We start from the raw sequence: 26822 nt of genomic DNA, 5'->3' as shown, positions 1-26822 counted from the left end.
TACAAGCACGAGGCCATGGGCCAGCTGGGTGGTGACCTTTTAATGAATCTGGTATATTTTCTTAATCCACATACATGATTTTATTATTATCTGTTTAATTATTGTTGGCTTTGCCTAATGCTTACCAAAAGTTCAGAAACACTGCGTTTGCTTACAATCATCATACACTAATTTTTCACTTTTCGATCTGTCTCATCCGAGTATATAAGCTGTTGAGTTCCGTTGGCTTCTTTTGTAATCATTTGCATTGTTGTCAAGCTGTTGTCTATGCACAACCCTATTCTTCCACTTACATCCCGCACTTTTTGCATCAGTCCATCTCATAGATTTATTAAATATCAATGATGAGTTCTGTTGCTATTCATATGCGGGATGAAGCTTACGTGCCTCTACTCAAATGGATAAAAAATGATCCTGATGAGGCTGCTTGTGAAGATGATGGTGCCGCCACCATCTTCGAAAACCTCCTCAAGCACAAGGCCACGGGCCAGTGGGTGGTATCCTTTTAAGCGGGTATATTTTCTTAATCCTCATACATGATTTGATTTGTACTGTTTATTGCCGGCTTTGTCTAATTATGCTTACCAATAGTTCGAAACACACACAACCCTATTCTTCCACTTACATCCGGCACTATATGCATCGGTGTCTCATAGATTCATTTTATATATCACTTGCTGATGTACTGTTGCTCATCAATTTTCATATGCGGACTGAAGCTGCTAAGCCTTCATTGGTCAAAAGGATTGCAAGCTGCTGGCGATGAGGCATCTGCAGAGGCTGCCACCAAGTTCTTGTCGGCCCCACCTTACGGATGCTTATATAAGCTCAAGTCCAAGGACCAGCCGGGCCGTAACCATCCAAGGGTTCGGGTATATTTTCTTAAGCCACATATACATGCCATGATTTATTTCGATATTATCACCGGCTCACGTCTCTTGCTTCTTGGAATTCGGAAACGCCAAATTAGCATGCTTATATTCATCATACAGTAAATTTTGATTGTTCTGTTTGTAACATAGTGTTATGCACTCGCTTGTCAACATTTGCATTGCTCTGAACTATGCACTTTACACAACCTAATTCTTCCACTTACATTCAGCGCTACACACCAGTAGTACCTCCCATGTTTCCTTCACCATCCCGATCGCAGAGCTTGCGGGAATATGGCGGGCCCATGTACATACCCCGCATATAACACCTCCTATGGCTCTATCTACCTTTCTAATAACTCCTTCACGAGTTACAGGTATGTATTCTCGGTGGTTTAGCATGAATTGGCATATAGTAAAGTCTTGTTTTTAGTCTTCCTGCTTCTTACATTAGTATCAATTTTCACTATAGACTGTACCTTGTGAACTTCGTCCAATGATTAACCGAGATGTGTCCCCATGAAGGGTCTTTCACTATGCATGGCAATGGCAAATTGATGAACACCTACACGGTCTATGAGGTGTATGTCTACAAGACGCGAGGCCATCACATATTTGTATGGACATGATTGGAGAAAGTTTGCTTTTGACTACGGTGCGAAGAAGGGCGACGAGCTGAGGATCGAAACTCAAACGGGCAGATATACGTAGCTGCTTACGAGTTGGAGACACTTCCAAATATATAATATGTAACTTTTTTGTACTCATATCCTTTGATTACTGCATTACGAGCGGTTGTTCTAAACCATTCCCTACTGTTCTAGCTTGCTTGGGTTTAACATGATCAAAGCTGCGAGATCCCCGATGGAACATGAGCGGATGTCACAAAGGGCACCCACACCGGCACCGGCACCGGCTTCCCACTCTCACGCATCGGCACCGGTTCCTGTACCAGCACCGTTTATTGCATCTACCCGGCAGGCCCCTACATCGGCATTGGTTCCTGTAGAGGCCCCATATACTACACCTGCCCGGCGAGGCTCCTGCATCGGCACTTGGTTCCTCTAGGCTGCACCGTTTCTGCATCGCCCAACGGTCTCCTGCATCGGCACCGGTTCCTCTAGAGGCACCGTTTATTGCACACTGCCCGGCGGTCTCCTGCATCGGCACCGGCTCGTGTACCGGCCCGAGGCTCCTGCACTTGCCCGGCCGGATCACCGAGGTCTCGGCTCATTGCTTGTGGCCACCCGTGTGGTGACCGGGACGCATCCGAAGGCTATGTTCGTGAGTATATGACAGCATAACTGCTCTTATCTTGATGTCTTCTCTGCTCAAAGTCTCACATGGTTCAGTCTTCAGTGCATTGGTGCCATTGACTAATTTTTGTTGGTATCTCTTGCTTTGAATCCGAAATTGCCTAAAAGTATCGCCAAGGATCTCAATGCTGGCCGAAGGGGCAAGATTTCCCTCGTCATGGAGAGTGAAGGTCTCACCGTGGAGGGACGGTACTCCGTCGGTCCCACAGATGGCCGCTTGGCTGTTACTTCCAGGTGGAAAAAGTTCATTGACGGTGCCAAACTTCGCATTGGATCAAAGTTGAAGGTCAAGATCTTTCGATGCCGTTGTGACATGCTGGTCATCAAGTTTGCGGTTGTCTAGTTCTATTGTCCCATGAGCCCTTAGCAAATGCATTTGTAGTTATACTTATATAAGGTTATCTTATACGAGCTGCTAATTAATTGTATGGGTGGTAAAACTACGGCAAGCTTTTGCTCTTAGCAAGTATGTATGTATGATCGGCTATTATGATAACTAATGTTTGTGTTCATCTTAATTTGCATTTCCGTTTTAGAAAAAAACTTAATTTCTATTTTGGCTGACCTGTTAGAGAACTATCAGATTGAATCCACAACATGATTCAAATAGATTCATTACACCAAGCCACATGTCTTGACCTTGCTATACACTAGTTCCATTAATCCGTGCAAGAAGGCTTACAGAGCTGCATGAACCACGGCGGTTCGAATCCACCTTAGCTATCTAGCTAGAAATACAACCTTTGCGGAAAGAGGATTTGCGGTACGGGGAGGCTGACATTGGGGACCCATGAGCCGGCGGCGTCGTCAACGTTTTAAAGGCGGCGGGAGATCGAAACAAAAAAAAGCCAAAAATCGGTTGGTAAACAAAATCCAAGAAATGAAACTTTTACCTTTACGAGAGGATGACATGCGGGACCCATGAGGCAGCGGCATCCTCAACTATTCCAAGGCGGCGGGGATCAAAATAAAAATAGGAAATAGCCAGAAATTAATTAGGGTAAAAAATAAATCTATCAAAGGAAACCTTTATTGTTCATAGAGGATGACATGTGGGACCGACACTGCCGAGCTGCGTCGTCATGGTTTCAAAGGGGCGGGGGATCAAAAGAAAAGGCAAATAACCAGAAATTAGGGGTAAAAAATAAATCCAACAAAGGAAACTTTTATTGTTCATAGAGGATGACATGCGGGACCCATGAGCCGGCGGCTTCCTCAACGTTTCAAAGTCGGCATGAGATTGAAAGAAAAAGGCAAGTGACCAAATATCGGGAGCCAAAAATAATCCAAGAAAAGAAATTTTATTGTACATAGAGGATGACATGCGGGTCCCATTTTGCGGCGGCGGTCTCAACATTTCCAAGGCGGCACGGGACCAAAAGAAAAATGAAGTAGCCGAGAAATCGGGGGTGAAAAAAATCCAAGAAAAGAAAGATTTCAATTGGGCTGCATCTGGACATCTGGGCCTTCGAACTATCCTGCTGGGCCTTTTGACTCGTACAATTTCAGCCCTCTCCAAAACAGGAAAGTTCGGATTTTTCTAAAAAAACAGGAAAGTCCTATGCTTCGCAAAAACACAAAACAAGGAGATTCAACATATAAGTTTGTTTATGTAAAAATAAAGATTTAATTTATCCGTTTGCAATAGCTCAGAGCGAAATACAATGTTTATTGTACGCAAAATAATCAAGATATCACATGTTTCTTGTACGGGAGGCTGACATCGGGGACCCATGAGCCGGCGGCGTCGTCAACGTTTTAAAGGCGGCGGGGGATGGAAAGAAAAAATAAACCAAAAATCTGTTGGTAAAAAATACAAGAAAAGAAACATTTTCGTTACGAGAGGATGACATGCGGGACCCATGAGGCGGCGGCATCCTCGGCGTTTATTGTTCATAGAGGTTGACATGTGGGACCCGTGAGCCGGCGGCGCCACTGAACGTTTTAAAGGCTGCGGGAGATCGAAAGAAAAAATAAGCCAAAAATCGTTTGGTCAACAAAATCCAAGAAAAGAAACATTTACCGTTACGAGAGGATGACATGCGGGACCCATGAGGCAGCGGCATCCTCAACGATTCCAAGGCGGCAGGGGATCAAAGGAAAAAAGGAAATATCCCGAAATTAATTAGGGGTTCAAAATAAATCCATCAATGGAAACTTTTATTGTTCACAGAGGATGACATGTGGGACCGAACTGCCAGCTGCGTCGTCATCGTTTCAAAGGGGGCAGGAGATCAAAAGAAAAAGGCAAATAGCCAGAAATTAGGGGTCAAAAATAACTCCAAGAAAGGAAACTTTTATTGTTCGTAGAGGATGACATGCGGGACCCATGAGCCAGCAGCTTACTCAACGTTTCAAAGGCGGCATGAGATCGAAAGAAAAAGGCAAGTGGCAAAATATCAGGAGCCAAAGATAATCCAAGAAAAGAAACTTTATTGTACATAGAGGATGACATGCGGGTCCCAATTAGCGGCAGCGGTCTCAACGTTTCAAATGCGGCTTGAGATCAAAAGAAAAAGAAAGTTGATTGTACATAGAGGATGACATGCGGGTCCCATGAGTCGGCAGCTTACTCAACGTTTCCAAGGCGGCGGGGATCAAAAGAAAAAGGAAATAGCCAAAAATCGAGAGGGTGAAAAAAAACCCAAGAAAATAAACTTTTATAGCACATAGAGGATGACATGCGGGTCCCATGAGCCGAGCAGGTTCCTCAACGTTTCAAACGTGGCATGAGATCGAAAGAAAAAGGCAAGTGACCAAATATCGGGAGCCAAAAATAATTCAAGAAAAGAAACTTGAGTGTACATAGAGGATGACATGCGGGTCCCATTTAGCGGCAGCGGTATCACCGTTTGAGAAGCGGCAGGGGATCGAAAGAAAAGGCAAGTGACCAAATATGAGGTGCCAAAAAAATCCAAGAAAAGAAAGTTTTATAGTACATAGAGGATGACATGCGGGTCCCATTTAGCAGCAGCGGTCTCACCGTTTGAGAGGCGGCAGGGGATCGAAAGAAAAAGGTAAGTGACCAAATATGAGGTGCCAAAAAAATCCAAGAAAAGAAAGTTTTATAGTACATAGAGGATGACATGCGGGTCCCATTTAGCAGCAGCGGTATCACCGTTTGAGAGGCGGCAGGGATCGAAAGAAAAAGGCAAGTGACCAAATATGAGGTGCCAAAAAAATCCAAGAAAAGAAAGTTTTATAGTACATAGAGGATGACATGCGGGTCCCATTTAGCGACAGCGGTATCACCGTTTGAGAGGCGGCAGGGGATCGAAAGAAAAAGGCAAGTGACCAAATTTGAGGTGCCAAAAAAATCCAAGAAAAGAAAGTTTTATAGTACATAGAGGATGACATGCGGGTCCCATTTAGCGACAGCGGTATCACCGTTTGAGAGGCGGCAAGGGATCAAAAGAAAAAGGAAGTAGCCAGAAATCGGGGGTCAAAAAAATCCAAGAATAGAAAGAATTTTGGTTCATAGAGGATGACATGCGGGACCCATGATCCCGAATCGTAAACGGCTCGATCGGAGAGCGTTGAACGAGATGGCGCGATCGAGAAAAAAACAATGCCGGAGAGGCTGCCATCCGGGCCCTACATCCCTCGGCGGTGCGGATTTGCGTTGACTCGGCCGGCGAACCCGAGAATTCGAGATGCACCACGTCCCGGGCCACCATACGCCACGTTTTGGCCGTTTTCGTCGGGCTAGGTGGCCTCAAAAACGAGAAAAAAAACGTTTTGACATGCACAACGGACAGACCCAAAATCGTCGGCCATGGTACACCAGCAACCACGGCGCGACTTCAACTTCGTCGGCCATGGCAACTTTTCTTGTAGTGCCAGCAGTAGGCTTTTTCTTACAAGTGTTGGCTATCAAAACTCTTAGAGCATCTCCCCTAGCGCCCTAAATAGGCGCCGACAGGTATGCAGACACATGCTTCTCCATTTGAGCAGGGCCGCCCCACACCAGGGACCCCGATAAGAATCTATAAGAAATATTGAACAACAACAAATGTAACCAAAGTGCAAAATTTCATTCAAATTTAGGTTTTACCAAAGTTTGAACTAAACTAAACTACAATAAACCCTCTCGACCCCTTGCTCCGCGCTAGGCCTTCAACGTCATCTGCCACTGATGGGACTCCATGTTCTAGGCGAGCCTCGCTTCCTCATGGGCGGCCACCTCGGCCTGGCCTGAGGGTTGAGCTCAAGCATCCTCTACCACTCAGCCACCTTTAGGAGACGACCAACCTCCTCCTGTGCGCCCACTCGAGCGAGATCTCGACGGCACGCTCGAAGATAGCAGCGTTGGTCTCCTCACGCACTTGCCCATAGACCTGCGATCACGCTGCGCCTTGAAGGAGGCCACGATCGCTGCCTGCTCCGGGTCCCTCGAGCCGCTCCTCCGTGACCTCGGCCTCCACGACTGCTATGAACGCCTCGTTCCACTCGTCGATCTCAGAGTCGTTGGAGAAGTGGCCGTAGTAGAAGTCCGGCAGCTCGAGCTCGTCGTCGAGCTACGACGGGGCCATAGGCTCTAGCTGCAGCGGTGGCCGCGGCGCCGCTGGGGCATGCAGCCGTTATATCCTAGCATCAAGTAGGTGGTGGCAAGCGAGCGTGGCATTGTGAGTGGAGAGCGCCTACTGAATAGACCAGACTTTAGCCGGTGTGCGCATTTACAACAGCGTCTCCACGTGCAGAACCAACAAGTTTATTAAAGAGGACGACCCATGAAACCAGCCATGAAGCTGCTAAGGGCATCTCCAACCGAGCGACCCAAACGGACGCGCTGGGCCGTCCGTTTTGGGCCGTTTGCGTGCCCGAGCGGACGCGCGGACGGAGCCCCGCGTCCGCGCGTCCGTTTGGGTCGCACGCCGCGCCCAACGCAGCGGCCACCCATTTGGCCATTTGGCCATTTGGCCTATTTCTTTGGAAAATAGGTCCTCTGGCCACAGCATCCTTAAACAATGTCTAACAAATATAGAATAATATCTCGTAAACATAGAATAATATATAATAAACATAAAATATTATCAAATACCATAAAATATTATCAAATGTACCATGATAAATCAAATAAAATGTGCCATAGTTTGAGAAAAATATAAAAATTACAATTGAGATTGTCTAACTCAATTTGGGCGCTCGAGGATCTCCTTCGTCTCTTCTCGAACCAAGCTCTCTTCGCCTCGCTCATGTTGGTCAAGTCGGCGTTCATGATGAGGTTGTCCTCGGCTTGGCGTTTGAGCTCAACTTCCTTCGCCTTCAGCTCCACCTCTTTGGCCCTTGCCATTGCTATGAGCTCAAGTTCTCTCTCTTGAGCTCAAGTTCTTTAGCTTTGGTCTTGGCCTTGACCTCTTCAATCTCAAGCTTCTTCCGCTGGACATCAAAGAATTTCTTCCCTGTCCTCTTCTTTCTCCCGGCGCCTCCTCTCATCCCTCTTGTCCGTGGACACCTCTCCGTCCGCATGCATCTCCTTCAAAGTGCCATACAATAGCATGGACGAAGCATCACGCTTCATGTCGGCTTTGGTTGACTTGTGGCCGCGTGGACGACTTGCACGAGAAGCGGAGCTACCGCAAGGCTGCCCACCATCAAGGTCAATGACCGTGGCATCTTTGGCGGGATTGTTGCCACTCAAGGTCGCCATGTAGCCCTCGTACTCCTCCCGGAACTTGGGGGTGCCGTGGAGTTCCTTCCAACAATGAGGGAAGGCAAAGGTCTTCTCTCCATTGTTGACTTTGTAGAATTCCAAAGCTCGCCACACCTAGAGCAAAGCGAGAAAACAACGATAAACATATGTGCAAACATCGGATGAATAAGTTGAGGTTAAGAATCATACCAAGTCCTTCACACCCATGCCACTAACGGGAGCCGCCTCGCGTGATCATACGCCGCCCGGAACTTGTTGCATTCCGTTTGAATTGCTCCCCACCTCTTTTGGAGCGATATTTCGCCGCGGTCGCTCTCAAATGGCTCCTGTCCATATTTGCGATGTTCATGGAAGTATTCATAGATCCGGCGCCAGAATGTGGTCCCCTTCTGCTCGGCACCCGTCAACGCATCTTGCCCGATGGTCAACCATCCATCGACGAGCACCTTGTCCTCCTTCTCCGTGTAGTTGGCGGTTCGTTTGCTTACTCGGCGACCTCGAGCTTGTGCAGCTGCGGCTTGTGTGAGGCCCTCACCGAACAACGGCTCCTCCTCGATGTTTATGCTGCAGGGACAGGCAGTTGTGCCCTCCCGTGTGTCAATGGGAGGTGGCCGGGGAGCCTGCCGTGTCGAAGGATATGGCAGGGTCGTCGGCATTGTCCGCGCGAAAGACGGAGGGGCCTCGCACGGTGGACGGTGACCGCGCGCGCGCGGCCGACGGATCGTCGAACAGGTTGCGTGCACCGGACGCCGCAGCCGCTCCCGTGTTCTTGGGGCCTTTGGAGTTCGCCGGCGCACGGTTCAGGTCAATGGACGAAGGTGACGGCCCCGCCATGGACTCGCCACCTCCGGTGACCCATCCCGTGACTCGGTACGCGTGCCGCCCATGCGCCCCCATTTCGTGCCCAAACGGGGCAGCTGGTGGGGCAGCTTGACCTTGGAGGAAGGGGCCGGGTCACGGAGGAGGCCGAGCTCCCCCGAGGCCGCGCCGGTGCCGGGATGATCATGTGCCGGCCGAGCGCCGTGTGGCCGTAAAAGAGCATGGCCCGCGCCCGCCGCTCTTGAAGGACGAGTGCTCTTCGCCTCCGTCTTGAGTTGGAGAAGCCGCTCCGCCGCCCGCCGCCGCTCCTCCGCGGCAGCGATTTCCTCTTCCGTTGGTCGAGCGCCCTGCGGCGGTCGGCCCTCTTCTTGCTCTCGATCTTCCTCTCGCTCCGGGTGAGGTCGGCCTTCGCCTTCTTCGTCGGCGGCCCGGGGAGCTCGGCCTCCGCCAGCTCGAGAGCCGCCTCCACGGCAGGAGCGGCAACGGCCGCGGGTGCCTCCTCTCCGATGGTGGCGGTGGTGGCGGCAGTCGCTTCGTCGGCCATCTCTAGGTTTTGGGAGTACAGTGGAGTGTTTCTGTTTTGGGAGGCAGACAGGCGGACCAGGGGCGGACAAGGGAGGACGCGAGCGACCAGCCTTTCGCGTCCGCGGCCACGCAAACTCGTCCAAGATTTGGGCCGGGTTTGGGTCATCCCGGACGCCGTGGCCATCCGTTTTAGGGATGGGTCCGCGCGCTGGGCCGCGGTTTTGTCCGTTTCGACCCATCCGGACGCGCGGGCGCGGGATGGGTCGCCCGGTTGGAGATGCCCTTACATGTTGATCCGGCCCCCTAAAATCCGATGTTGCACATGCCGGTGCATCTGTTCAGCACCCTGTGTGTAGGCCAGCACAAGGTTGCCATTGCTTTTATTGAGTTCTAAAACTAGCAACCTACTTCTAGATCAGGCCGGTATGGTCAAAAAGCTTTTATTGGGTTCCAAAACTGGCAACCTACTTCTGAATCAGGCCGGTATGGTCAAAAAACTGCCCGAACCACAATAGATGCTCTTGCATGTCCTAGACCGACATCACACACAGCGTATCTGCAACAAACCAACCATTCCATTGAAGGTGTGCCCCCAGCCACCCACGCCCTTTGCCTCCCGAGCAAGGAAACTCTAGCCCCATTGCACATTCCAACAACCTACTAGCATTCAGCTGAGACAGTGAGACAACTATAAACCGATCTACAAGCTAATGTTCCTGTAAAGGCTTAGTGGTAAAAGAAAATTCTGTACAGGAAGAAACATGAGGTCCAGATATCATGGGAAGATGATTTCAGAAATGGAGAAATTGCAATTACATGGTATGGGTACAATTCTAGAACTCATAGACAGAGACAGTGAGTAAACAACATAAGGACCCTGGGGATTCCTCGGGGCAAATTAGTCAAAAATGTTACAAGGGGTAATGCACGCCCAGTTATGACAATCCATTATAAGTTGACAGGTCTTCTACTTTCGCCGCTTGTACCTGACAAAAAGAAATTAGAAAACCCAGTTTTAGAAATGAGGGTTCCCAGAAAGCACTGCCAATGTCATTTTCGTCTTCTCCCCATAATGCAGAATTACAGAACTGGAGCAAGTAAAACATCATTACATACCTTGATTTGCTCTTAAAAGAGTTCTTGGATTTCTTTGCAAAAGAGCTGTCCTTTTTCTTCAAGGCGCGGCCCTGTTTCCATTCACTCATATCATTCTGGAACAGTTCGTGCATTTCCTCTTGCCTAGTCTGCCCCTTGTCAGAAGGTTGTTTTGCCTTTTTCTCATTCTTTCCTTTGACAGCAACAATACCCTTTTTGCCCGTAGCCTTCATTGATTTTGCCCTACGATAAGCCACATCAACTACAGATTGGCTATTCTTTGCTTTCTTCCCTCCTTCGCTTTCCTGCAGAAACTCATTGAAGATTAGGAGGTGAATATAGCTCAGTTATTACAAAACTATTATATGCATGAGGTCAGCCCCAAGTACCAGTCTAGATTTCTTTTTAAGAAGTATTCCCTCCGTCCCATGAATTTTTTCTTAGATTGTACATCCAAATTTAGACAATCTAAGACAACTTTCATGGGACGGAGGGAGTACTATAACAGTAAGCTCCATTGGAAACAAATTTTAATTACAGTAGCCGCTGCCTTTTTATGGTTACTAACCTGAGCTTCCTCCTCATCTGCCCTGTCGTCCTCCAGCATCTCCCGTTGTGCCTCTAATTTTCGGCGTTTCTTCCTAGGTAGATTTTTCTGCACGACAAGAGACAACAAGTCAACTAAACTATATCTGATGCACATTGCCAACTTACTCAAATATCACTTTAATAAGCACACCTCACGCTCTCTTCTCCTTTTCTCCTTCAGACGAAGATCTTCGGCTTGCTGAGCGCTAACAACTCCGGAACCACTTTTAACTTGACCCATGGATTCCTTGATGGACAACAAGGCCACATTTTAATCATATTACTGACATGTACGATTGACAGATGTCTGAATTACTAAGTACGAAGAATTCCATCAACATGCAAAGGAAAAAAATCTAATTTATATAGAGACAACCAATCATAAGGAAATTTATAGGGAAACATTCATGTTGAAATCTATAATGCATGGCTTATCAGTGCATCAGGGTAGCAGGGGAAAGGTAACAAAAGTTAGAATAGCAGTACAAATAGCAGGCTGAGGCATGATATATGCACTTGTCCAACATGGTTTCAGGTACAGTGGCAGTTCAATTACATTAGAGTCTTTCCTTTTAATTCCAATTGAACATTTGGTGTTGCACATAGGTGTAGAAGCTGTAGCTATATTATTCACTTAATATTTCTCTGTAAGAAGAGTGACAGCTATGGTTACCAGAGGTATAACTATAAGCATCATAGAGATCAAACTTGCATTCACATATACTCCAGGACAGCAGAGGCGATAGGGAAAGTAAGAGACTAATACTTTAATCTTAGAACCGAACGAAAATCAGACAAATAAAAGCACCCATATCACATTCATCATATACTTTAGTAGCACAAAATACATGGGGAAATGAAAGAACACAAAGCAGAACAATCTGAAGTCTTAAAAAAGAAGCACTGGTCCAGTGGTATATATCTAATCTAACACATATAAAGCACAAGATTTTCCGATGCAACTACCATCAGATAAAGATATACTGCTCATAGAAGAACAAGATGAACCTATTGCACCCATATCACATTGACCATATACTTTAGTCGCAGAAAAGCACGGGGAAATGAAAGAACACAAAGCAGAACAATGTGAAATGTAAAAAAGAAGCATTGGTCCAGTGGTATATTTCTAATCTAACACAGAAAGCAAAAGATTTTTAGGTGCAACTGGCATCAGATAAAGATATCATTCATAAAAGAATAAGATGAACCTACTTTAGCAGCCTTTGCCAAAGTCTTCTTTTCCTTTTCAGTAGCAAACCAGGTTCTCTTTGGGCGTGAGTATATCTCATCCTTGTGAGCTATCATATTTTCTGCCTGATAGTTACACAATGGCAGAAAAAATCAGGTATAAATATATAGACATACATATATGTTAGAGTACATCATGGGCCTGGGCCCGTTACTCTAACAATATAACTCATTCTGATCTAAAGAAATAAAGAGTAATCTTTAACTTAGTGAAAATCAAAATTTCAAGAAGATATAACCTTTGTTGCTTCCATTTCAGCTTTCCGTAATGCCATTTCCTCCCTAAGATGAGACAGTAAAATAAACTATTAATAACTGTTCAGGAAAAGGCGTACCATACAAACCATGAAACTGACCTTTCTTCTAGAATTATGTTAGAAATTTGATGTTCCAGTTGCTCGATTAATTTTGCACAGTCAGCCACAGGTTTCTCTGCAACAATGCGGCTTTTTAGCTGTGAACCAGCTTTCTTTGCCTGAAATATAATTCACAGATACTGGTCACAATCATTTCATACATTAACATATCTGTGATTTGAGTATTCAATTAAGAACTTCAAGGCTGAAACTGCGAAAGGCAGAATGCAAACTAATCAAACATGTCACTCATGGTCATTGGCCTGGCTCCTATGTAGATACAAGGTATATATTCCAACATTATTATCAAAAAAGTTAATAGTTTTGACATCATGGAAATGATCATAGCCGCGATAAGTAATTATCCCCATTTGATACCCTGGTACCAAAATTGATCACCAGATCTCCTTTAGAATCGACAGATTAGACTGGAATACAAGCTGCAGATAACAAATAGAACTAAAACACTTTCGTGAACACATCTATGACCAACTATACCATAAATAAGGTTGCAGATAATGAAATATAAAAATACTTACGATAGCTTTCAAGAGGGATCTATCATCATCGGTAACAAATGTCACGGCATAGCCCTCCCTGCCTGCTCGAGCGGTACGACCAACACGATGAAGATAACTGTAACAGCATAAAACAACATACATTTATGAAAAACGAACATAACCAAGTTTTGTTCCTAACATATGAATACATAAAACAAAGAATGTCATTAAAATTGACAATGTGCGGTCTGTCGTTAAATAAAAGTTTTGGGCTCTCCTGTGCAGTCAAGCAATTTTATAGGTACACAAAATGGAAAACAAGAGCCTTTCAAGGTAGATCATGGCAAGGCTGTCTGCGGGAGCTGGCGAGGTTTAAAGGGTACATGGTACAAAAAGATAACAGATAATGTTGTTATCTCTCTTGGAACACCAGGTGAAAAAGAGGATTATAAGATATTGAGCGGAACTTTTCTGTTGTATAGTACATCCAATTCCTCCGGAAACTGCATCACAAGAATTTAGTTGAATTTATACCAAGAATAACTGTAACTAGTACACATTGATAACTAAACCACGTAGAACAAGAAATTTCCAAAACCTGGTTAAAGAAACAATACAGGCTCTAGGCTAATTCACGTGGAGGCCAATAAACAGACCACAAATACATGCATAAAGGATCCGGACTAAAGGCAGTTAAATATGTATATTGTCAATGAACAACAACTTCATCCAGCATAGTTCTAACACCAAAACCAGATGTAGAATTTGTGAGCAATTAATGAAGCACAGAGCCCCAAGTATAGATATCAACTCGAAAGGAACAATACTCATTGCGAACATGGGCTGCAGCACTGATGCATGAATATAACCTAAATAGCAGCAATACCAAATTACCACAATGGTGTAACTGTCTTCACGTATTTGCACTTACGTTGTGACGTCACGTGGGCAGGCAAAATTTATTACTGTTCGAACACCAACAATATCAATACCCTACAAGTAAAAAAAACAAAATCAACAAAACACTCAAAAATCAACAGAAGTACTCCCTCCATCCTGAAATAAGTGACTCAGATTTGTCTAGATTCGCATGTATCTAAACAATCCGAGTCACCTATTTCTGGACGGAGGAAGTATTTTTCTTTTTTACATGCCCATTTCAATTTCTGGACGAAAGAAAACAGGGAAGTAAGAAATGAATTGTGTAAAATAATATTGAAGATCTGAAAGAGAGGATAGAAATTAAAAGTCACTTACACGAGCTGCAATATCAGTTGCAATCAGGATATCCGCCTCTTGTTTTTTGAATTGTTCTAATGCCTACATAAATACAAAAAAAAAAATTAACTAGTGAGGAGACGTGATACCTTGCATCGAACGAAAATTTCAAAACTAAGGAATTTGGCACATGTCTACATCTTTCAATTTTAATTTTGAGAATTTCGAGCTTAGATTTGTGTTACGTACGTGTATAGCACATGGCCCCACACATCAACAACTTAGGAGAGGATCCTCATAACTAGTTTATCCTTTAAATTAGGAAAAATCCAAATATGGTAGGATCGAGATTCAAGTCCAGATCCAGTAAGTTGTCCTGAGACTATTGTACAGCTTATGAAATCAAGCAAGAAAATAGAAGATTAATTCTTCCCCCATGCCACAAGTTGCCAAACTAAAATACAGTTAGTTCAAGTGAAATAATCCCAAAATGGAGATGGAGTGCATGCGACAGCAAGAATAGTTGGAATGAAAATAGAAAAATAATTAGAGCAAGAAAATAGATGTAAAAATGAGTGAAATAATCCCAAAATGCTCAGGCAAGCCAAGATGAAAATTTCATAGTGTCATGGGTAGGGAACCCAGCCCCTAGCACCTAGCCAGAAAGAAAAAGGTCCTAGGACTAATCAAAATTATGGAATTTGGGTGCATGCCACAGTTAGATTGTTTAGGAAGGTGAAAAGGAAGGTGGGATGTCTACATCAAGTGACTAAGCTAAATCCTAAGAGTCTAGTAAGTAACATGCCATTTAATCCAGAACAGATTTCATACACAATCTGTCAAGCTATAAATTATAACAATGCTATAAGCACCTTTTACTCGGTGGACATGCTGGAAAATATGAATTCAAAACACAAGAGATAACATCGCCATACAATGAAAGTGAAGAAAATAAAGATGCTAAAGAAACAAAGAGTTCAACATGGTAGACATTAAAGGTTCTAACAAATAAAATCACCTCAAGCCGCTGAGCCTGTGTAAGGTTGCCATGAAGTTCAGCAGCTTTCATCCCAGATAGACCAAACATTATTTTTAACCTGTGAGCAGAATGCTTTGTCCCACTACAAGGTGGGATGCAGCATGAACAAGTTAAAATAGATATGGTATTGATCCAGTAGAAAGCAGTAGTTCATCTTGAACATGCCTTGGATAGCAGAATAAGGAGTAAAGCCAGCTATCTTTACTGTACTGCTCGAGAAGATGATGCTACAGAATAGGCAGAAACTAAAAAGTCGGACATGTCTCAGAACACGAACCTAAAAATGATTACTCTTTCCTTGAAGGTCTTCAAACAGAGAGCAAGCAGAACAGCTTCTTGATTTGCTTCACGTGATCGTCTTATTCTAACTACCCTGTAAAAAATGAAGAATAATGATAAAGAATAAATTATATATAGATCTGTATAACAGAAACACAGTTAATCACAAGACAGCCGTTAGAAAGTACTAAACACGAAAGGATGAGAAAGAGCATACTCTTCGGTCAATGTTGCAGGGCGTTTCAGCGATGGATCGGCTTCAAGACGAATTGGTTTGTTTAGTGAAAGTTTCACAAGTTCATCAATTTGCTCTGTCATTGTAGCAGAAAAGAGCATTGTCTGCCTTCTTTTAGGACACATGCGAATCTGCGCTTATCAGCAAACAGAAGCACATTAAGGACGAGCCCATTGGAAATGTTGTAAATTTTCTGAGTAACAGCAGAACTTCATATCCAGTCTCCGCCACCCATCGCCCCCCCCCCCCCACACATCACAATGGGGGTGGGGGGGATTCAGATTTTTAACACAGCTATAAAATCTCCAAACTCCAATTGTCTAAAGTAAGATGATCAACGAATAAATATTATAATTGCTTGAGAATAACTCAATTCAATTGCTCTGCCAGTCAGACTCCAATGGTAAAACAATTACACAGACCAAATAAAAAACTACACAATGACAAGAAAGCAAGAAATTAGCAGTTTTTGGCGGTTACCAGTTCATTAATTTCAACACTGAAACCCAGTTCCAGCAAACGGTCAGCTTCATCAAGGATCAAAATTGCAAGATCTTCAAGGCCAACAGAAAGGGAATTGCGTAGATGATCTATTATGCGACCAGGAGTGGCAACAACAATGTCAGGATTTGACCTTAAAGCTACCTCTTGTACCTGTGTAAGTACATACCATACCATCAACATGATATTAACACGAGAATAACGAACAGCATTCAAGCAAGAAACTATACAGAATAAACAATCATAAATATTAGTGACTACCATTGCAAATTCAACAATGGCAACTTATATAAATACCAAAGATCAAAGGTCACAGTACAGTTGATACAGTGATGGAAAAGGCTGGCTGGACACATGGCATTCAATCTGTCAGTTTCATGTAAAATTAATAGTACTATAGCAAAAAAGAAGGCAACTGCAATAAACAAAATTTCCGGTTATTTTTGTCTCTTTCGAAGCAGTCTATTACCCTAGTATGTCAGATTTTCATTCGCACACACATGATAGAAATAACACACTCTTTTAACAAATGTATGACAAATGGATAAGAATTGAACGCCTTGAAAACAGGCCAGCTCCATATGCAGACATGACTACAAAAGGATTAGAACATGCAGTGTCTTCTAATTCATGGACGAAAGATTGTGTGTTCTGCAGAGAAATATTTACTGCACCGGAAAGGTGCAGGCATAACTCTAGGCAAGGTTGAACAACAAAATAAAAAGACGCAACGGAATACCTTCGTTGGAAGTCCACCAACTATGAGACAGCACCTGATATCGGTAAACTGGGCTAATTTTTCAATCATACTGTGGACCCTGCATTTATTGGAGTATAAGTAGTAAGTAAAAAAATAGCGTTGAAACAGAAAATGCTGTAATAATGATGATGAAGCTTGTGATACATTACGGGATTAAGCTCATGTGCTATGAACCTATAAGCCTATAACAGGTGGAACCTTCTATACTGAACTACTGAGAGTCTGAGAAACTGGCATAGCACCTATTTCAGCCAGTATTACAGAAAATCTTGGAAAATTGGTGCAATAACATTGACAGCTCATCGCTTTGTGGTCCAGACACTGAGGATGAAGGGGAACTTATACAAAAGAAATAAGATCTATATGACTTAGACCATTAGGGAGGTGGTGAGAGAGGTCCCTCCTGGTCTTGGAATGAGGAATGTGCTTTCCTTCCATGGAAGCATAACCAAGAAATACCTTGTTTGTGTAATTTATTGCTTATCTTTTGCTTCTTTTGAGAAGCAAGGAGTAGAGGACACAGCCTTCACGTGTACACTTGATTTCAGAGCAACAAGTGGGGTCTTTGTGCATTAAGATATATCATGGGTCCATAGTGCTAAATAATACTGTATGTTGCAGGTTTCAATAAATTTTACGAATAATTCTGTATATTTCTCAGAATATTTGCATTCTTTACTCTTAAAAAATATACATATTGATGCAATACAAAAGGAAAACTACATATTGGACGAATCCATGAAGCAGATTTTCTGACTTATTGCCTAATCAGCAGCGTAATCGAGTCGATTCTGACACCCATGTTGGAACAAAACAAACTTCAGCCTTCAAATGCGCGTTACAAAAGCTCCTTAAGACAATGTCAAGATACAGATACTTGCTAACAGCCCAACAGTCTCAAATCATAAAAACAATGTGTTACACCAAGTGATATCATCTCCAAAGTGCAGATTAAAGCATATCACCGGAACATCGATAATTAACCAGTAAACCAGAAGTGCAACGAAATAACTATTAGACAAAAGAGGCAAATGGGCTGGGCCTTACGTAGGAAAAAACATATTGGAGCATAAATAATTCTTGAGCTAACATGAAAGATGATAATAGAAACAATGAATATAAGAAACTTACTGAGCAGCCAACTCTCTAGTTGGAGTAAGAATAAGCACCCTAATAGCAGGTATACGCTTTGGCCGGAAAAGTAGACGCTCCAGCACAGGCAGAGAGAAAGCAGCTGTCTAATTTAAAGAGATAAATTAATATTAATACTTGAAACTTCGAAATGCTTCATGCAGGTGGTTCTGTGTTCATTAGAGATACCTTCCCTGACCCCGTTATAGCGCTGCCACATATATCCCGCCCTGTTAATGCTAAAGGTATGCATGCAGCCTGGAATACGCAGAGTATTTAGCAAAAAGGAAATCAAGAAACAAATTAAGTAATGATAATGAAAAACTCAGGTAGTAACAAAATATGTTTATTGATCAACTGATGTAGTTGTTCACAAGAAATGTGGGAAGGAGGTATTATGGCCTTTCGCTGTGCTGCTTCGAGTGTTCAATGGATTTGCAAGAAAAAAATCCAATTCAAGTTCACAATCACCTTCGGTGCAAATATAGAGAGGTTTGTCAAATTCTACCAAATATACAAAGGCTTGACAACTTTGGGCGCAGTCTGCGGTTATGCCTTAAATTAATGCATTTTGTTAACTAATGATAGTTTTAAAAGAAAGTAGCGAGCCATGTAAAAAGCCAAGAAAACTTGAGAATCAATTAATGTATTCAAGCATATGATATGAGATAGTTATATCCATCAAGACAGCATTGAGAATAGGTACGTTATACTATATACTCCATATATATTGTAAAGGTCTTCAATAATTCACCATAGGATGCTCCAAATGACTGCTAAATCAGTTATTATGATCTAACCTAATGTCTGCAGCAAAAGTGGCCATGATTCATTCTTTTTGAGTAATTACAGTTTAAATCATACGACGGCAAAACTTTAATTGCAAAATACTATCACAGATAATAAGCATATTTCCAGATTTATCGCAAATTCATTATCAGCGGACTTAGACATTTTAGGATGGCCCCACAAGCCATTTTTGGAGAAGAAAAAAGTGTTGACATATCTGGTAGACGAGGGTGGCATTGTTTTCATATCATGTTGCTCACAGCCTAGAGAAGAGTTGCAGGCGCAAACCTGAATAGGTGTTGGTTTCTGGTAGCCAAGTGCTTCACAAGCTCGAATGAGTGGACGTGATAGGTTGAGCTCAAGAAAGGAATTTGCGCTGAAGGACGCTCCTTCCGACGACGCGAAAAACTTGGAAGGATCCGGAGTGCCGCTCTGTTCGGGTGTATCATCATCCTGTAATTGCAAGGAATAAGCATGTTGTAACTTCGTATCTAATGCAAGGGTATTTTAAACTAACCAAACTACCCTGATGGTTTGCCCTCCTAACGAATTGAAGACGAAGTAAAAGCGAATTGGCAGCTAGACTAAACAGAAAAGAAGGGGGAAGTAAAATGGCAAGGAAGCTCACCTCCTGTGCAGCCTCTTCTTCTTCCTCCTCCTCTTCTCCTTGCTCAGGATCAACATTCACTTCGCCATCCTCCTCCCCGCTTTCATCCTCGTCCACCTCCTCCCCCTCCTCGCTCTCTTCGTCGTCGTCGCTGTCCTCTAGCTCGTCCTCCTCGTCCCCGCTCTCCCCCTTCACCGCCTCATCGTCGCTATCATCGTCATCAGCAGCAGCATCCTCCTCCTCGTCGTCCTCTGATCCGTCAGGCATAGAGGGGTTGCGTCGTCCCCTGAGGGCCTGGGAGATCTTCTCGTCGATGGAGGTGGTGCGGCGGCTGGCGTGCTCCGCCGCCACGGACTGCGCGTACGTGGAGAACTCCCACGGAGACTGCGCTGGCTTGCGCCGCGCGGAGGCCGCCGCCGCCGCCGCCTCGTCGTCGGAACCGTCCGGGTCGAACCGGAAGTCGGGGTCCATGTCGGAGAGAGAGAGCGAGGGAGGCAAAGAAGTGGTTTTTCCGGCGGTGGGGAGGAGGAGGCGGAGGCGAGGGTTTATTCCAGGGTTTCGGTTCCTGAAGGAGGAGGGCGCCGGATGGGCTTTTTGGGCCGACGGAGTACGATGGGCTTTGTCTCGGCGTGCGGTGACTACAGCGGCCCGACGGGCATTCCGTTCTCCCAGCCCAAACCCGGTAAAACTTCGCCGGTCGCCTCTGCTGCTTGCGACGGCCGTCCCTCCACTCCGGTGAACCCTTGGGGCGGCGCGACTCGCGGTACAAGCCGGCGCCGACGATCTCCCGTCCCAGCTCCAGTGGATCCGATCCGTCTCTCTGTTTGCGTGCCTCCCCTCCACATTTCAGAGCCCCGTCGCAAACAAGCAATGGATCGAGTCGGCAGCGGCGAGAAGCACCTCGAGGACTGCACCGTCTCCAAGTTTGTCAACTCTCCCTCTACTATGCCCAAAATTTCCATTCTTGATACTTCAGTCACGACCGGTTGACCTATCGAGGTTTCGGATTCGCGGACGCTGCCCACCGAGTGTTTGTTGAAATGCTTCAACGCATCTCAAAGGAAATGCCTGAACGACAATAATTCCCCACTCTTTTCTGCTTTTCCTTGGAGGGCAAAAGAGGTCACAATGGCACACTTCGCTTGGAACTGGCTTGAGTGCAAGAGAGGTTAGGATGGCGCGTTTCGCGCCTTTGAAGTATGTCTTGGAATGGGCAGTTGTATTATGGCTTGTTCCTGATGTTGGGATAGTATTTCTTGATCCATGCTATAAGGTCCCAAAGTAATGTAAAGAGCAGAACCTGAACTTGTCGACATGGTAGGATGTAACTTTACCCATAGATGCTCAGTAAGCAGCACACCATGCCTCCAATTGCTTTCCTGTCAAACTCCTGAACCATCTACAACTTATATCTCCTAACCCGGTGTTCATTTTTTGTTGGATCATCATCATGTCTTTGCCGCCACAATATTTGATGGTCGGCAAGATGGATAATCATACCTTTTAAAAACTGAACACCATTGGGTAGAGGAGTATGTTTCTCTGGGACACTTTACAGTTAACTTACTAGTTACTACGTACTGGTGGATGAGCACTATAGTATATGTATGCCCAACATCTCGAGTCAGCCAAGTTCATAAGGCTGTCTCATGCATCTTTAGTACTTAGGTTAAGGCTCCGTTTTAATGCTTGCTTTAATAGAATTAGAGGTGTATATTTTTGTTTAAGAGAACTAGATGCCGTAGTGTCAGATAGATATGATTCATAGATATACGTGGTCGCGGGTGAACTAAAGCTGACTTCATGTTAAGGTACCCACATAACTGTGAACTAACTATGGGCTTAACAAGCCTGCATATACTTGGAAACTTTTAGAGTAATGGTTTGTGCAAATAAAAACTCAAGTGAACATGCGCTCTATATTCTCTATACATTTATCTTTAAGATGATATAGACTTACCACTGTAAACCAAATTTAGCGCAGAAAACGATCATGCATCTGTAGATTTATGAACAAGCAGCTCTCTAGGCAGCAGTTTTGCTTGTAATATGCTATGCTGACACAACTTCGCATATGCATGCAGTGCCCTCGGAACTTGGGTCTTCTCTGTTGCTGGTGCTCTCCTTGCTATTCCTGTGGGCATAAAGAAGAAATCCTTCGCTCCACTGGTGTTCTTTGGCACTACTGGAACTATGCTTGACATCATCATGGGCATTAGCCAATGTGAGAGGGAGCATGCGGAGCGGCAGATGAAGCTTTTGGAAGCGCAAAACCTTTCGGCGAGTGCTTCAGTAGAGGGTGAAAGCTTGACCGATTCCTTCGCCCAGGTGGACAAGTGAAATGCATCTTGCTGTTTTCTTTTCTGAATTCCTGGGTCTGAAGGCCATGACTTATCTGCTCATGTGTGAAACATACAATCTCTGAATGTTGGAAACCTTGCTGTTCTTCCTATTTCCTAATAATATGTACTGAGCAATGGTCAGTGTGAGCCAGTGTTAGTCAAATACTATGTTTTATAACCTTTTGTTTGATATAATCAAGTTGATGACCTTCATTTGTATGTGGGCAGCTCTTGGAGATGTCATGGTCCTATTTGTGGGTTTGGTAGTGGATACTCGTCACTGTCTAGTGCCTGCTGGACTAAGCAGCCATAGCAATGTCCTAAATAAAGAAAAGTGGGTTAACTAAATAAAAATATAGTATGATAAACCAAAGCCAACATTGAAATTGATTGTTTTTTGTACCTAACGTCTATTCACTCAAGTTTGCATCCCTTAATCATGAGATATTTAGGTAATGCAAGCTGTATTGTGATCGTTAAGCCATGGTTCAATGTGGGAAATAAAGAACACCTTATTCAATAAAAAGAAGATACTGAGGTAGATAAAATGGGTATGGCCGACCCATTTTTTTGTAGCTATATAGTCAAAATTTCACCATTTTGCAGACTATAAATCTGAGGCATTGGGCTCCATCTAATGATGGAAATCACACGGATGAAAACTTGTGTATTCCGAAAGAAGGAATCACTTGAATAGTACAGTGCTTTTTCTACAGTCATCATTTCCTCTGAGATTGTTTAACAAAACCATGCATTCAGCGCCGGATTGAGCGTTTGGGGGACGTGTTTTGTTCGTGCCGCCTTTGGGGGACGTTGCTTCCCAGCCGCGTCTCCCAAACGCCTCCTCCAAATGAATATTGGTGCACGAAAATAAAGGTTTTCATTCAATTTTGATTATATATTACAAAGTTTGAATGAAAACGGCTAGATTTCATCTAAACCTACACTACTGACCGCCCGGCGGTGCGTTCGACGGCCCCGCCCCATCGTCGCCTCCCCTACGCCGCAGCTCCTCCTGCGCGCGCCTCCTCTCCTTGCGTTCGGCGGTGGCCAGACGGTGCCGCTCCCGCCGCGCGTCCTCCTCCTCCGCCCTCCCTCGCCGGGCCGCCCGGAGGGAGAGCTTGACGGCGCGACGAACCCGCGCTCTTCGCGGGCACGGCGTCGTCCCGGAGCTTCTTCTCCGACTCGAAGGACTCGACGAGCGCGCGTTGCCGATCGGCCGTCTCGTCCGGTGCGCCCGTCGTCGTCGGACCACTCGAACTCGTCGTCGTCGTCGTCCTCCACCTCGGTCTCCTCCGCCTCGGCCTCCTCCTCCTCCATTGGCGCCTCCTCCTCCACATCCGTTGGCGCCTCCATCATCGCCGCCGCCAACACGGCGTCCTCCGCCGCCAACCGGTCCGCCCGCCTCCCGCGGATCGCCTTCGCGCCGCCTCCCGCCGATGACGCTCCTCCGCCGCCGCCGGCCGCCGGTGCTCGATCGACTCCCGCCGCCGGCGCTCGATCGACTCCCGCCGATCTCGGTACGGCGCATCCCGCTCGGCGAGCCGGCGGCCGGCGCTCGTCAGCCCACCGCTGCTCCATCTCCGCCCGGCACGGCACCGTCGCGCCTCCTCGTCTCGTCGAGGCGTCGGGCGCCGCAACGGTGGCGTCCCGTCGCTCCTCGCCACGCTGCCGCCGCCGCGGCCTGCGGCCAGCCGGGGCCATGGGCGCGAACGCCGCCGGATCCGCCGCCTACGCCGCCTCCCACCGTTGGCGAGCTCGCTCGCCGCATTGCCTCCCGCCGCTGGCCGACGGTGTGCACGCCATCGCTCTTCCCGGGCCGGCTGCCGAGGGGTCGGTGTCGACCTGCGTTTCCGGGACCGCAAGTGGAGGGACGGCGGTGAAGGGAAGTGGCCGGCGCCGGGGCGGTTCGCCATTGCTATCGGTGGTGGAGGAGACGGCGGTGGAGCGACGAGGGCTGTGTTTGTTGCCGGCGGGGTGTGGTGGCTACCGTTGAGCCGGGAGACCTTTTATAGACACCGGCATCGGGAAGAAAGCGCGGGAACAGGCGAGAAGAGGCGGGAAGATCGCGCGGGAACGGGCGGTGGCGTGCGAACGCCGGCGACGCGTGGAGGCTGCGCAGCACCGACGAGACGTCTCGCCCGCCCTCCGTCGCCATTAAGGCAAAGATGCCGCCGTGTGTCACTGCGCGCGAATAACTTCCGTCGCGAGGTAGGCGACGGTTAGGTTAAAATTAACTGTGCCGCTGACGAATCGGCCCCGCCACTCCCCGCCTCACTTTTCGTTGTGTCCGGCGTGTCCGGTGCGTCCCCTGTGGGACGGGGACGGGCTCGGGGCGCCGGACACCGTATGGGGGCGCGCCGGACAAAAATGGGCTTTGGGGGACGCGGCTGGAATGGTTTTTTTGTCCGGCGCGCTCCAAATCCCTTTGGGGGACGCGGCTGGAGATCTCTCAGTTTCCTGTAAATTGGCAATTTTACTCGTACTGCCTGCAAACACTTCACCAAAATTTCCAACTCAATAAGTGATCTATCTCCAAGGAGATCCAGGCTTAGCCACAACTATCCCCTTCCTTGGCTCTCAATACGCCAAGTGTTCGAAGATGAGGAGATCTCCACTGCACCAATGGCACTGAAGCTCCTGGTATTTTTTGTCTATATGTATCTTGTCAGCATACGTCAACACGTTAAATAGCCCTGCCCTTCCCTCAACTCAAGCCATCTCCACACTCACGTCTCACTCTTGAAGAACACGAGACAACTCCTGTCAGCGCAATGACGACCACCAACATGTCACTATCCTCCTCGACCTTCGCCGGCAAGGCAGTGAAGAACTTACCGTCATTAGCACTTTTTGGCGAGGCTCGGGTGACCATGCGCAAGACTGCGGCAAAGGCTAAGCAGGTTGCCTCAAGCAGCCCGTGGTATGGCGCAGACCGTGTGCTCTACCTCGGCCCGCTCTCTGGAGAGCCCCCGAGCTACCTGACCGGTGAGTTCCCGGGTGACTATGGGTGGGACACCGCTGGGCTCTCAGCTGACCCTGAGACCTTCGCCAAGAACCGTGAGCTGGAAGTGATCCACTCGCGTTGGGCCATGCTTGGTGCGCTCGGTTGTGTCTTCCCTGAGCTGCTGGCTCGCAATGGCATCAAGTTCGGCGAGGCTGTATGGTTCAAGGCTGGCTCTCAAATCTTTAGCGAGGGTGGTCTTGACTATCTCGGCAACCCTAGCCTTGTCCACGCGCAGAGCATCCTCGCCATTTGGGCCTGCCAGGTTGTGCTTATGGGTGCCGTCGAGGATACCGCATTGCCGGTGGCCCACTCGGTGAGGTAGTTGACCCACTCTACCCAGGCGGTAGCTTTGATCCGTTGGGCCTAGCGGACAATCCTGAGGCATTCTCGGAGCTCAAGGTTAAAGAGCTCAAGAATGGCCGCCTCGCCATGTTCTCCATGTTCGGCTTCTTCGTGCAGGCTATCGTCACCGGCAAGGGCCCGCTCGAGAACCTTGCTGATCATATTACTGACCCCGTCAACAACAACGCATGGGCATTCGCTACCAACTTCGCTCCTGGCAAGTAAGATGTCATCAATGTATAAACCGTGCGCACTATATATGACTCATTTATGGTGTGGTTTGATTTGTACCACCACGATGTAAATTATTGTTGTTCAAGATGAACGATTTCAATCACGAAAAAATCTGGGCAAAAGCATGTGTCTGCTCAGGCTTCATGTCCTGCGCCTCGCCGTTCAATATTCCACAGAGCAACACCCAGGCGACTTCAGCTTGATTTTGTGGATGGAAAGCCAGAGTAAAACTGACGTCCATTCTTTTATGCATCGCTCAGTTGCTTGGAATTGCAGCAAAAACCCGCCTCTAGAAGTTAGGGGCTAGGCAGGGTTATGGATGTTGATTGTTCAATCCATATGTCTAACATGAAGATTTGCTTCAAAGATTGACCAAGACCTTCGGTTGCAAATTTCTAAATAATTATTCTTCGATGGCCGGTACCTACCTTAGATAAAGTAATCTAGAAGGTATACTGCCACTCTTGCCTGCCATGGTGCCACCTGCCATGAGTGGCGACACTCTTTCTCTTGTGTTGTGTTTGGATGCACACAGTTGGGTCTGAAATTGAATTTGATTGGGAATTTCAAAACCATCATGGAAAGGAAATTGCTTCAGTTCGAATTCAGTTGTTTGGGTCTGCTTAATTAAAGGGTGGTATCCAATTCCAATTCTTGTTTCGATGTAGAAACAATGAAAAAACGCATGTGTATATTATTATGTATGTATGTTATTTTGCACACACAATAACATTAAAATGATCGAAATAAGGTGGGTTAAATGTCCTAAGCCACCGCCAAAACTCCAAAACTTGGTAAATCAGATACTATAAGATGACAGTTATATTATGGTACAACTCCCTCCTTCTCCTGTGCTTAAGAAGTAGTTAAGTCAAGGAGTCTCTGGTCATCACTATAGACGCGTTTGGCACTTGTGTCAAGCAGCCAGTGCCCACTGTACAAGTACAACTATGGAAAGACATTGCAAATAATTTTATAGGCAATATAAGTAAATTCACGTTGCAATATAGAAAATGAAATACTGCAAAGCTAATGGTAATATAGTTGTCATATTCAAAAGCTTGTCATACCGAGTATGAACTGAGCGAAGTAATAAAACTACTCGTTTACACATCCAAAAAACAATGGTAAAAGAATGACTACCAACTTGTGTAACTTCCTGGAAACGGGAGTAAAAAAACATATTATATTCACAACAACTAGATTGGAAAAATATACAGAAAAGAAATAACATTCAACAGAACATATAAAATGACATGGGACTCACATTGTAGAGCCCCTCGATCTTAAATATATCAATCACATCATCACTCATCATGGTAGAAAAATCTTTCTTCACGTAGCAAATCATAACATCACTCAT

At 45.9% G+C, this 26822-nt stretch overlaps 2 protein-coding genes and 1 pseudogene across 2 annotated transcripts; 2 read left to right on the top strand and 1 right to left on the bottom strand.

The window, feature by feature from the left end:
* Positions 1 to 9974: 9974 nt before the first annotated feature.
* LOC124658166 (DEAD-box ATP-dependent RNA helicase 28-like) lies at positions 9975 to 20070 on the bottom strand. The gene is made up of 20 exons (XM_047196584.1): positions 19616 to 20070; positions 19556 to 19585; positions 19216 to 19380; positions 18328 to 18396; positions 18139 to 18245; positions 16987 to 17065; positions 16227 to 16400; positions 15729 to 15877; positions 15510 to 15605; positions 15212 to 15314; positions 14233 to 14295; positions 13907 to 13968; positions 13015 to 13111; positions 12476 to 12594; positions 12359 to 12401; positions 12084 to 12185; positions 11020 to 11115; positions 10849 to 10935; positions 10302 to 10585; positions 9975 to 10171 (listed from the first exon to the last, which is right to left on the bottom strand). The coding sequence occupies exons 1-20, from the start codon at positions 20003 to 20005 to the stop codon at positions 10153 to 10155; spliced, it is 2334 nt and encodes a 777-aa protein (XP_047052540.1). The 5' UTR covers positions 20006 to 20070; the 3' UTR covers positions 9975 to 10152.
* Positions 20071 to 20315: 245 nt separating this feature from the next.
* LOC124658164 lies at positions 20316 to 22108 on the top strand. Its single transcript, XM_047196583.1, has 2 exons — positions 20316 to 20457; positions 21619 to 22108. The coding sequence occupies exons 1-2, from the start codon at positions 20405 to 20407 to the stop codon at positions 21872 to 21874; spliced, it is 309 nt and encodes a 102-aa protein (XP_047052539.1). The 5' UTR covers positions 20316 to 20404; the 3' UTR covers positions 21875 to 22108.
* A 2539-nt stretch (positions 22109 to 24647) lies between these two features.
* LOC124658165 lies at positions 24648 to 25581 on the top strand (annotated as a pseudogene).
* The last annotated feature ends 1241 nt before the right edge of the window (positions 25582 to 26822 follow it).

This window comes from Lolium rigidum, chromosome 5 (genome assembly GCF_022539505.1).
Source record: "Lolium rigidum isolate FL_2022 chromosome 5, APGP_CSIRO_Lrig_0.1, whole genome shotgun sequence".
In the NCBI taxonomy this organism is placed as follows: domain Eukaryota; kingdom Viridiplantae; phylum Streptophyta; class Magnoliopsida; order Poales; family Poaceae; genus Lolium; species Lolium rigidum.
This window is presented reverse-complemented; position numbering and strand designations above follow the sequence as displayed.

Coding starts and splice junctions, on each gene's coding strand:
- LOC124658166 (XM_047196584.1), bottom strand. CDS start 20,005: ATGGACCCCGACTTCCGGTTCGACCCGGACGGTTCCGACGACGAGGCG. Junction 18,246..18,327: donor CTATAACGGGGTCAGGGAAG/GTATCTCTAATG, acceptor TCTTTAAATTAG/ACAGCTGCTTTCTCTCTGCC. Junction 15,315..15,509: donor GAAAGAGTAATCATTTTTAG/GTTCGTGTTCTG, acceptor CCCACCTTGTAG/TGGGACAAAGCATTCTGCTC.
- LOC124658164 (XM_047196583.1), top strand. CDS start 20,405: ATGGATCGAGTCGGCAGCGGCGAGAAGCACCTCGAGGACTGCACCGTC. Junction 20,458..21,618: donor GAGGACTGCACCGTCTCCAA/GTTTGTCAACTC, acceptor ATATGCATGCAG/TGCCCTCGGAACTTGGGTCT.